The sequence below is a fragment of the Oncorhynchus tshawytscha genome, linkage group LG04 (assembly GCF_018296145.1).
Source record: "Oncorhynchus tshawytscha isolate Ot180627B linkage group LG04, Otsh_v2.0, whole genome shotgun sequence".
NCBI lineage: Eukaryota > Metazoa > Chordata > Actinopteri > Salmoniformes > Salmonidae > Oncorhynchus > Oncorhynchus tshawytscha.
Genome location: NC_056432.1, coordinates 31450438 through 31462347, shown reverse-complemented (window position 1 = coordinate 31462347; position 11910 = coordinate 31450438). Strand labels below are relative to the sequence as shown.

The window sequence follows — 11910 nt, the reverse complement described above, 5'->3', positions numbered from 1 at the left end:
CAATGCAATACAATTTGATTCCAAATACAACAAAATCACAATTTAGTTTCAAATGTTAAATGTGTAGCCTACAGTTCAGCAATATATCCAGGCTTTTCCCTTCTTGATAAGAAATGACCATTAATGGATTACATGCATTTGAAATGAAAAATGTATCCTACAACATGACTTTTCCATTCATAAAGAGTTGTTGTGGTAAATGAGGAAATTAAATACTTTATTTCAGAGTACAGAATTATTGTCAAATAGATAAACAACACTTAGTGAGTTAAAATAGCAAGATCAAATTGTTCTGATAATACCCACCAGAGGGCGTAATTGACTTGAAAAATGTTGGTAGTAATCAGGACAAGATAATGCCGATATCCGTGTTATGAAGTGGTAAATCGGTGGTGGATGATGGTTGCAACTGAGAACAGCTGTGTGGGGGATTTTAGAGCATATTGATGGTTTAAGGAGAGATCAGCTGGCTATAATCTAGTGGCCAATCTTGGTTTCTATTGGCCCATAACTTGTATATCTTGGTCAGTCCTTGCATGATAGCTCTATGAATTTGAGAGTGGTTCCATTTATCCAGGCACATCCCTCTGCCTTTTACTAAAACAGAGGTGGGGGGGCATCCACTTTGTTATTGTTTCAATTCCGGATTGCCCCTTTAAGGGTGAGGAATGAGAATGCAGTTCATCTTTTTCAAAATCAGTTTTATTTCAGTCACAGCAGTAAAAATCTGCCAAACATACAAATACAAGTACTAACCTCCAATGAGGAGCAACAGTACTTTGATGCATTGCAAAAGTGAAGAAAATTATATTTACAAAACATTGCACTAAAATTAAGGAACCACAAGGATTGAGAAGTAACCAGTGATGCAGAATGATTTTCAACCATTTGAAAGATGAATAGTCTCATCACAAAATACCATTTTGGAGTGATGCAAGGTTGCATTAGCAGAACAATAGAGCAACCATGTAAAGCAGAAAGATATTACATTTCATCCCAACAAAAGAGATTGTGCTGAAATCAATGACTCCGATGATACGTTACATTTTCTAACCAACTCTGTGGCATTACTTTCAGCATCCTATTTCAAAATGTGACAGACTACTTATTAAGCAGTTAAACCATCCTGCACATATCTAATAAGCTAGGTTACCTCAAAAGGTTTGTACTTATATATCCTCTTTACACTCTTTTACTTTGCTCCACTGCTTGCCCAAACATTCGGAACACATAATTCAATGGTCTAAATTCAATCTAATGTCACAGGCGTCAACCCTTAACAAAAGACTGTTCTGTTCTGTCCAGATCATTCAACAGGATCTGTCTGGTTCTAGCCAGACAGCAGACTGAGCGGTGTTCTGTTTCACTCCAGTGCTGCTGCATTTTGTCCTGAGAACAAACTGTCTCTTCCATTTTCAAAAGACGTTTCCCTTTTCCTGTCACTCCTTAACCTGAGGAACGATACAGTCCGTCTCATGTAAAGCCAACGAATAGGCTGATGTTTGTAGTTCCTGTATATTGGCTTCTGTCACACAGACTTCAGATGAGTTAAACAGAAAGGTCACCGGGGGAACCATGCAATACATTCAGATGCATCATGCTAAGGCAACGCGTCAGCGAGCGGGAGATGTTGCCTTTTCTTTTGCAGATCTGATTTAGACCTAATATGAATTTTCTCTGAAGCTAATTCATTACTCCACACATCTGTTCCAACACTCTCTTTCAGACAGAAAAACACAGATGTCTAACAGGGCTATCCTATACATCTACTGTATACTAGATGCACTCCCATACCTGACCTAGCACAGCCAAAGGGTCAGGGGACGTGAGTAGCATTGTTTTCTCTGGTAAGCCCTTAACACCCAACTGCCACACCTCAATATGAAAAAGAAAGCAGAAAATAAGAAAAGGCTATGAATTCCCCCTTTCCAAGCAGACTCTTACTCTATTCACCCAAAGCTCATAAAATCACCCTCTCTCATTAACGTTGATTGATACACATCCCATTGCTATAGCAGGGGGTCAGCCCATGATCATGTTTTCTTAGATATTAAATGCACTATTTCTCAATGAGCATCCCTGACATTCACATTTGTACACAACCATCACCAGATTCACCGGATGGTCTACACATGGAGTGAAATTAGTCCTCCTCCACATGTTGTGTCGTATTCTTTCCCTGTTTGTGACACGTGTGTGTGTGTGTGTGTGTGTTATAAGCAAGGCAATAAGGACACAGTTCAGTCTTTGGAGCTCATCCCTTCTCCTTGTAGGCCTTTAAAAGGGGGGTGATTTGGGGGCAGAGGGAGGTCAGGCTAGGGGTGTGTTTTGATCCTCTGACGTTCGAATGTCATGGTCCATTCCCAGTCCAGTGGGGTGGTCAGTGCTCAGGCTCCTGGTGTACCAGCCTGATGGCCCATCAGGGGGTCTCCCCCCTCCCCTACCATACCATCCTGGGTGGGGGTCTGCTTCTCGGCCGTGATGACGATGGTGTTTTCATCCAGCAACTCACAGGTTGGGTTGGAGAAGGCCGACAGGGGCAGGGTGATCCTCTGCATCTCCCGCTCATACACACGCTGGTCATGCTGCTGCTTCAGGTCCCGACCTCTGCAGCAAACAACACATAGACAGAACAGGTTAAGTGGACTGTGGTACCAGGGGCGGAGCCAGAGGGGTGTCCGGGGTGGCACTGGACACCACTGACATCGGATTGGCCACCCCGGGTGCCACACCAAAATGTCATTCCCTACTGGCAGTTTGATGCTGATTGACATCTCATTTTCCCCTCTTGTTGAAAGAAGCAATTATTTTGACGTTTTCAAATCGAGGACGAGGAAGAGGGAATATTAACGTTGGTTGTGAGATACAGAAGAAGAACATACAGAAGAAGAAGATAACATTTTCACAGATCCACTAGCTCTTCTCGCGATTGGTGAAAGCATCATATTTGAAGTAAGTTAAGGTTTAGCGTCGGGTTTAGGTTTCCTGAACAACTTTTACGAAAGTTGAGTCGCTGTGTAAGTTAATGGAGCCAAAGGTCTAACGTTAACAGACAGTTCATAAGATAAGAGAGATTGGTTCCCAATTTAGCCTAACATTATGTTTACATCTGTGCTAGTAATACATGCATATACAGTGCAGTGTCGTAAGTTACAGTATACAAATATTTAGCTAATGTGGGGTAACTAGTAGGTTACAGCTGTCAGTGTTCAGCAAGTTTGAAATCCATTAACTCAGATTTTCGTACTAGAACTCAAAACGAACAATTGTTATTATCAATCTGTTAACGTTACTCAAAAGATTACCACAATTTGCAGATAGCCTGTTTGCTATCGTAAAGGTGTAAGAAATTTTAGCTAGCTAAGTTACTTACTGAAGAGTAGGGCCAGCCATGATCTAACTAGTAACTTAGGCCGGTAGTTGATTTTAACGTACAGTTATGATAAAGGGGATTTATAATTGAGATTGAGTTTGAGATTGGACTAAAATGTGGGTAATTGGATGCTTATATGTAACCATAGACTGTCTTATTTTTGCATTGGGTCAATTAAACATGAAAAGAAAGGGAGAGATCAGACTTATTTTTAAAGAAGCAGAAACAGGCAGATCAGGTGCAAACAGACCCCAGCCTTTGCATCACCACCAAACCCCAGAGCAGCTCCCTACATGAGGCTCGTCAGTGTGGTCAGACTTCACAAGGACCCAGTCTACCAACACCAGGTCAGAGAATCCACCAGACAGTCAGTCACATGCCCAGTTCAGAATTTAAGTTTAGCTTCAGCTTTTAATAGATGATTTTGTCAGATTAAGCCTCACTTTAAAATGTTGGTTGTTGATTCATGTGTGTTCTTGTTTGATGGCTGTGGTATTTTTATTTTGATTATACACTCATGGTTATTGTGTTATTTTAATGCAATAGCTATATCAAGGGATGACACAGAGACCTCTGGCTCTGAACAAGACAGTAAGCCAGAGCTGCCAGGAGATGTCATCGAGCCCCTCCCAACTGCATCAAGCACCAGATATGCTGTTCCAGAAGGACCCAATGGTAGGCCAGGCCTATACTTTAAACTACACATTTTAGTTAGCAGCTGTTAGTATCTCATCTTGTGGATCCCTTAATTATACATTTCCATAGAGATATGACACATTATTTAACGTGTATTTCAGACATTTCAAGATCCAGAGAAGAGGGTCCCTCCTGTACAGCCGTGTTTGAAAACATTTCCCAGAATTCAGCATGGTACTAGGAAAGGGGCTTCAAACAGCACCTGGTATAAGGACAATTCATGGCTTAAATATTCTGTAAGTCAAGATTCAACTTATTGTTTTACCTGTAGGCATTTTTCTCTGCCCAATACACCTGAATCTGCCTTCACATCACAGTCATGTTTCTCTGCCCAATGCACCTGAATCTGCCTTCACATCACAGTCATGTTTCTCTGCCCAATACACCTGAATCTGCCTTCACATCACAGTCATGTTTCTCTGCCCAATACACCTGAATCTGCCTTCACATCACAGTCATGTTTCTCTGCCCAATACACCTGAATCTGCCTTCACATCACAGTCATGTTTCTCTGCCCAATACACCTGAATCTGCCTTCACATCACAGTCATGTTTCTCTGCCCAATACACCTGAATCTGCCTTCACATCACAGTCATGTTTCTTTGCCCAATACACCTGAATCTGCCTTCACATCACAGTCATGTTTCTCTGCCCAATGCACCTGAATCTGCCTTCACATCACAGTCATGTTTCTCTGCCCAATGCACCTGAATCTGCCTTCACATCACAGTCAGGTTTTTGTAACTGGAAAAAGGCGCTGTTTAAAGATTCTGGGTTTAAGCTCCATTCGGAGGCAGAGCATCATATCAATGCTATGTATGCTTGGGATCAGCATAAAAGGGATATTGACAGCAACTCATCAATGTTAGATGTCATAAATGAGGACTGGAAAAAGAAAGTGGAGGAAAACTGTACATACATTAAAACAATTGCAGATGTGCTCCTATTAACTATCACTCAAAATATAGCGCAGAGAGGTCATCGGGAGTCTGATGACTCTCACAACAAGGGTAATCTTTTGACAATCTTAGAAGAAATAGCAAAGCATGACCCTCTCATGGAGAAGAGGATGAATGCATGTGGCAATGCTAAGTACACAAGCCACCAAATCCAGAACAAAGTTCTTGAGGGCTGAGCTGAGATGGTACAAAGTGAAATAATAAGAGAAGTAAAAGAAAGTGAAGTTTTTAGTGTAATTGCAGATGAAACCAAAGATGTAAAGAAAAAAGAACAAAAGTCTTTAGTTGTGAGGTACTATTACAACGGGGCCATCCACAAAAGTCTTTAGTTGTGATACAACGGGGCCATCCACAAAAGTCTTTAGTTGTGAGGTACTATTACAACGGGGCCATCCACAAAAGTCTTTAGTTGTGATACAACAACGGGGCCATCCACAAAAGTCTTTAGTTGTGAGGTACTATTACAACGGGCCATCCACAAAACGGGGCCATCCACAAAAGTCTTTAGTTGTGAGGTACTATTACAACGGGGCCATCCACAAAAGTCTTTAGTTGTGAGGTACTATTACAACGGGGCCATCCACAAAAGTCTTTAGTTGTGAGGTACATTACAACGGGGCCATCCACAAAAGTCTTTAGTTGTGAGGTACTATTACAACGGGGCCATCCACAAAAGTCTTTAGTTGTGAGGTACTATTACAACGGGGCCATCCACAAAAGTCTTTAGTTGTGAGGTACTATTACAACGGGGCCATCCACAAAAGTCTTTAGGGAGGTACCATCCACAAAAGTCTTTAGTTGTGAGGTACTATTACAACGGGGCCATCCACAAAAGTCTTTAGTTGTGAGGTACTATTACAACGGGGCCATCCACAAAAGTCTTTAGTTGTGAGGTACTATTACAACGGGGCCATCCACAAAAGTCTTTAGTTGTGAGGTACTATTACAACGGGGCCATCCACAAAAGTCTTTAGTTGTGAGGTACTATTACAACGGGGCCATCCACAAAAGTCTTTAGTTGTGAGGTACTATTACAACGGGGCCATCCACAAAAGTCTTTAGTTGTGAGGTACTATTACAACGGGGCCATCCACAAAAGTCTTTAGTTGTGAGGTACTATTACAACGGTCCACAAAAGTCTTTAGTTGTGAGGTACTATTACAACGGGGCCGTCCACAAAAGTCTTTAGTTGTGAGGTACTATTACAACGGGGCCATCCACAAAAGTCTTTAGTTGTGAGGTACTATTACAACGGGGCCATCCACAAAAGATTTTTACACTTTCAGTCAGCTGAAAGATTAGATGTCTCACAAATTATAATTGATTGCCTTGATGAGGCCAATTCCCAAACTTTTCTTTGCTATTAGTTAACATAATATATATGAGCATAAATATGATACTCTAAATTTGTAATATTGATGGGCACAAATTATTTTTAAAGTCCATTTCTGCTTGATACCAGGTGTGTCAAATTGCAGTGTTTTTTTTGTAAATAACATTTTTTGTAAATAAACTATGCAATTTAGAGCTGCAGTTCTGAGATAGAGACACTGACTATCCATAGTATGTTATAGAATTCTAGTGAAGTAACCCTTTATATGAAGTAACCCTTTATATGAAGTAACCCTTTGGACCACACTATCTGCCACATTGAAGAACTCTGCGTTACGTGAATTATCACTTCTACCTCCAATCAGTAATCATACGATTAATTCATGCTCCTTAGATGCCATGTTAGGGTTACACACTCATTTTCTGTCATGGTCTATGGACCCCCTGAAGTAGCCTTGGCCACCCTATGTATAAAACTCTAGTTCCGCCACTGTGTGGTACTGATCATAGTGTTGGGGCAGATTATATACACACATGGGGTTGACAGTTGCTATTTTACACTGCAGTTTGCAGAACTAATGTCTTTAACCTGAGGAAAACACAGCTTTAAATCAGAGAGGCTCATCATAGCGTGCCTCAGCAACTTATTTTGGCCTGGATAATCTTTAAAAACACTTGGAGAGCCATCTTGGGCCCTGATTTCTATTCATGACAAGAACGAGAGGTAGTGTCCCATGCTCAGTCTCATATCATTGGATGAGGCTATTTTTAAGTGTCCCGTGCTGAGTCTCATATCATTGGAAGAGGGTATTTTTAACAGTGTCCATTAATCTTGAGGTAGCAGAAATGGCAGGGGCGGTTCAAGGCAGTATCTGGTCTGGTACAGGGAAGGGAATGTTTTGATGGAGACTGGGGGTAGGTGCTGGCAGGCATGCTGCAGTATGAGCTAAGCCAGTCCAGGCAGTATGAGCAAACCCAGTCCAGGCAGGTGACTGGAGTTGTCTCAAATGGCACCCTATTCCCTATATAGGGCTCTGGTAAAAAGTAGTGCGCTATGTCGGGAATTGAGTGCCATTCGGGACACAATCTGAGGGTGTTGTGAGGTCTGCTATCTGCTGAGCCCCAGCCGGCACAGGGAACATGCCATACTGTTGGCCAGGAGCCTCTTCCTGCCCCCTGCTTCTATGCGACACTACGCGCCACTACAGCACTGATTCTACACATTGGGTCTGCGTTATGTCATTTTAGGAATCAGCAAATCCTCCTAACCTTCGCTATTTACTTATTGTGCGGCTATCCTTCCAAATCTTGTCTCGTTGACTCGACAAGCCTGGGTTTCAGAGGCTGTACCTTTTCCCTAAACCTGATATTACTGCATGAGAAAGAAAAAGGCTAAAACTCTGTATGTGCATATGATTGGAAATTGATCTAATCAACACATACACATATTATTGGTGGCATGGATTCACCATCAATATGTGATGATGCATGTTTACTATACATGTAGGAGGCTAAGCAAGCATCACATTACCCCCCCTCTCTCCACTCTTTCAGAATCAAATGTGGGTGCCTAAAATACCCAGACCACAGGCATTCTCTTCCCCTGTTTTTCCATTCCGTTTCTTGTTTTCACGTTGTTGTTGTCCTCATTACATCCGAGTGACACTGCTCTACATCCTGGTAACATTCTGTGCCCACTGCCCACACATGCCCTCCCTCACCCCACTGGCATTCCGCCAAAGAGGTTCCAAGCACTCAGAGCTGCTGCCTTCATCATGAACACGACAAGTCTAAGCTTGCCTGTGTAACGCTACATTCCAGTTTTGAATCACCACTACACCACTGTCTCTCTCGCAGTAGAACAAAGCATCTGTTGCAAATCGATGAAACATTGTGTTCCTACTCTCCGGAGAGGCACCATTTAGTCTTGTGGTGCACGACATGTGCTCTAGTTCTTATGTCACTCACACATACCACGTGATACAACCTAACAAAGTAGTAAAACATAGCTAGGGTTGTAAATGTGCTGTCTCCAGTTGTAGCACCTAATGTAGCATAGTGGCTGATACTGACCTCTTGTAGAAGTATCCGAAGGTGATGCCCACCCCGAGGAGGATGATAATGGACATCATGAGGATGCCAACCACATAGCCTGAAAGAGACATGACAAACCGGCTCTGGTTACCAAACTGAATTCACAAAAGTTTATATACAGTATGTATTTGAAAATGTGCATATCAGTGCAGTTCACTTGCAGTGAGGTAAATAATGCTGTTATGACTATGAGAATATTTTGAATCCTTTATAACTCATGACCATTTATATCCATCTCATTGTACCAAGCCGAGCTGCATCAAGCTGGCCCATTCTTTTTAATACGGTCCCTTTAGGCTTACATGTTATGGCCCTATGGCATCGTCCCTTTCCCCTATGGTCAGCAATGAGATCAGGACATACCAAGAGTGCCCAGGTCCTTCTTCTTCTTGGGTCCTGTGCGTACCCTCTGGATGATGCCCATGACTGGCTGGACCGCATTACCCCCTCCCTGGGCAAGCCCAGACTTGGCCGGCTCAAAGATCTCTGTCTGTGCTGTGGTGAGGGGGCCTGCTTCTGCCTTTGTAGGGGCTTCGTCTGTGGAGACAATATGATCAACATCCAGTCCCCAAACACTGACCAACCGCCATGTTAGTTTGCTTTCTGTTTTTTCCGATGTTGTATTTGGGTTTCTGCACTTGAGGACACATGATAGTAATAGTTTTAACTCTATTTCTTGTTTAATGATTCACATTTCCCAGGCCGGCCAGAAGAGGCTCTTTACGTGCCTTATTGTAGAATCAACATTGAGATAAAATAAATGAGTGAATAGAGGAGGAAACTAATTTCCACTTGGTTCCATGTAGTAAATAGCATGGTTTTTAATCACTGCCTTGTTTGACATCAATAAAGTTGACACAGAGGCTATCCTCAGATGGGCAGGAGAGCTACTGGATTAGTCTAATTAGTTTACTTTGGAAGCAGTTCTATAAAGAAAATACATAATCAAAAATGACAGCCATTTCACAGCACAATGGGGCAGAGGCGCACTACACGTGACGTGATCGCAGTCTCAGGGAAAAGGAAACTGCAGCTGCGGATGTCAACATCTGCTCTCCAAAAAAGGTGTTTACCAACTCTGCTGGAGTTAAAGAACATGAGGTCATAGCCAGCATTAGCCAATTGCCTGCTGTCTCCATGGGTAAGGTCTCATTTCCACCAATGGGTTGAGTAAGAGTTTCAGGCTTATACCTAACTTTAGGCAGCCGCCTGCCTAACAAGTTATGGCTCTTTAAAATGTAGCATCTGCAGGTTCCTTAAGGACAGGGCCCTTGTTATTGTTTGACATGTATTGTCTTCCCAGACAATGAGAGGTCAAAGATCAAACCCCCAGGAAACAGCCTCATAGTGGATTGACTCTTCTCTCACAGCTTTTCACATGGGAGAAGAAACTTCTCCAGAGATGCCTAATCAGCAGGGTTATTAAAAATAAAATACAGCAGTTTGTGTATAAATGCATAACCATAAAAAAATAACTACAGATATCTCTTGTCTAAAAATCTTCAGCTAAAGATCTCTAGTTTCCTTTTTTAAAATATATTCTTTACTTAACTAGGCAAGTCAGTTTAGAACTTGCCTCCTAGAACTTGAGAAGAAATACATTCTAGGTTCCCGAGGAAGAAAGACACGCCTCCCATTAGTTTGCTTGGTTCTCAAGGCCAACTCTTAGGGGGACATTCCCACCATAACACTTCTAGAGCCTCGCACCTTAATAATAACATTCACAGGGTTAGTTCGGAGAAAAACATTTACATTTCACCTCTTTAAAGTTAGCGATTTCTCAACTACAGTGACTTTCCTTTCCGAGAACTGCTTTGAGAATACATTTAGGGAAAGGCGGAGGAAGTAGCCCCCCCCCTCATCCAATAATGTGTTTTTACCCAGCCATGACCTACATTTCAATGTGTGTGCATAATATATATTCCCTCTGCCAGGTATATGTTCATTTCTATTAGACCGATTATTTCTTTTTTTTTTTATGACTGGGAAGCTAAATACCTTTGCAGGTGTCAATGTCACATGACTGTCTCTGTGCCTCAGCATCTGGGCCAGTCACGTAGCACCAGGGCTTCTCAGATGAGTCTGGGTTACGGCAGTAGTTATGTTCCCCAATACCTACAGAGCATGAAGAAAAGGACATCAACATCCTCACTGTTCCTCACGGGTGGAAAAACCCTCACGGTATAATTAATTACAAGCTTGCATAATGAACACAAAGGGCATGAAATATACTGTACTACTGAAATGCATGCTCTGGCTTTGTATTTTGCTAACAATATTGAAATGCATCAACCCTGACCTTACTAATATAACCCACACAGAGAGACTAGAGCCTCGAGTTATACACTTGTGTCAGGAACATCTATAACCAAACAAAACATTTTTACCATCACAACAAATGTGCCATTTAAACCAGGGCACTTCTAGTGAACACTCCAGCAATGGTGGCTGGTGAGAACTTGTCAAATCAATTAACTATCAATTTGATGGTATATTACATGTCTGATTGTGTCATGAAATGACAATGTAATTTACCCATTTGTGAATCTCTATACGCCATAACATCATAGTCCCGGGTTGTGTTGGTCCAGTTCAGACAGGTTAGTCCTGTGTAGGAGCTCTGTTGCTCCCCTCTGTACTCTACACCGTTGGATTTGATGCAGTCTGGGGACACATTGATTTATGGAAAAATTAACATGTTCAGTTGAAAATAAAGAGGAGAAATTAATAGCAAATAAAACATCAATATACTGTAAGTGCAGAATCTAGAAGTAACACATTCAACAAGGAATTGCCACGAAAGTGCTGTAGTCGTACATTCATATTAATTATCAACACAAAATGTATTCTTGAATCTTCTTGTTGTAAACAAATACATTTTAGAACTTGCATTTTCTTGGACTCAATTTCTCAGGTCCTAAGCCATAATGTAACCACACAATTCTTAACTGATAAAGGGAGCATATTGAGTATATAACGAAAACAAATAAACATTACATGTAATAATAAATAGACTAGTGTGAACAAAGGCATTGCTTTTCAGTCGTCATAATAAGAGAATTGTGTTACCTTCAGCATTGGGTGTTCTGTCCGCTAAAGCAATGCTTAGCAAAACAAAGTGCAGCAAGAAAAACATTCCGTAGACAGGATGAATAAAAACGAAAAATGATCAGTGCACAAAAGGAAATAGATGGGTTATTTAAAAAGAACAATATGTTTTGTTGTGGAAGAGCCTATGCTGAATAATTCAGTCAAACTGCTCTCCTCTCTGCAGACGAGCCCTTCTTCTTATCAAAGCAAGATCTGTTTTCTTCGTAAACAGCCTCTCTCTCTCGCTCTCTCGGACAAGGAACGCCCCTTTGCACTGCAGTACCGGGCAGCGACAGCTGCGGCGCGCTGCCCTTTTCAATGTCCTAGACGTAGAGCCAAAAGAGCTCAACTCAGAAACTCGCTCC

General features: G+C 41.8%; 1 protein-coding gene across 1 annotated transcript; it reads right to left on the bottom strand.

The window, feature by feature from the left end:
* Positions 1-684: 684 nt before the first annotated feature.
* On the bottom strand, positions 685-11770 carry pik3ip1 (phosphoinositide-3-kinase interacting protein 1). Its single transcript, XM_024417653.2, has 6 exons — positions 11525-11770; positions 10991-11119; positions 10454-10570; positions 8819-8992; positions 8435-8513; positions 685-2607 (listed from the first exon to the last, which is right to left on the bottom strand). The coding sequence occupies exons 1-6, from the start codon at positions 11589-11591 to the stop codon at positions 2388-2390; spliced, it is 786 nt and encodes a 261-aa protein (XP_024273421.1). The 5' UTR covers positions 11592-11770; the 3' UTR covers positions 685-2387.
* Between the last annotated feature and the right edge of the window lie 140 nt (positions 11771-11910).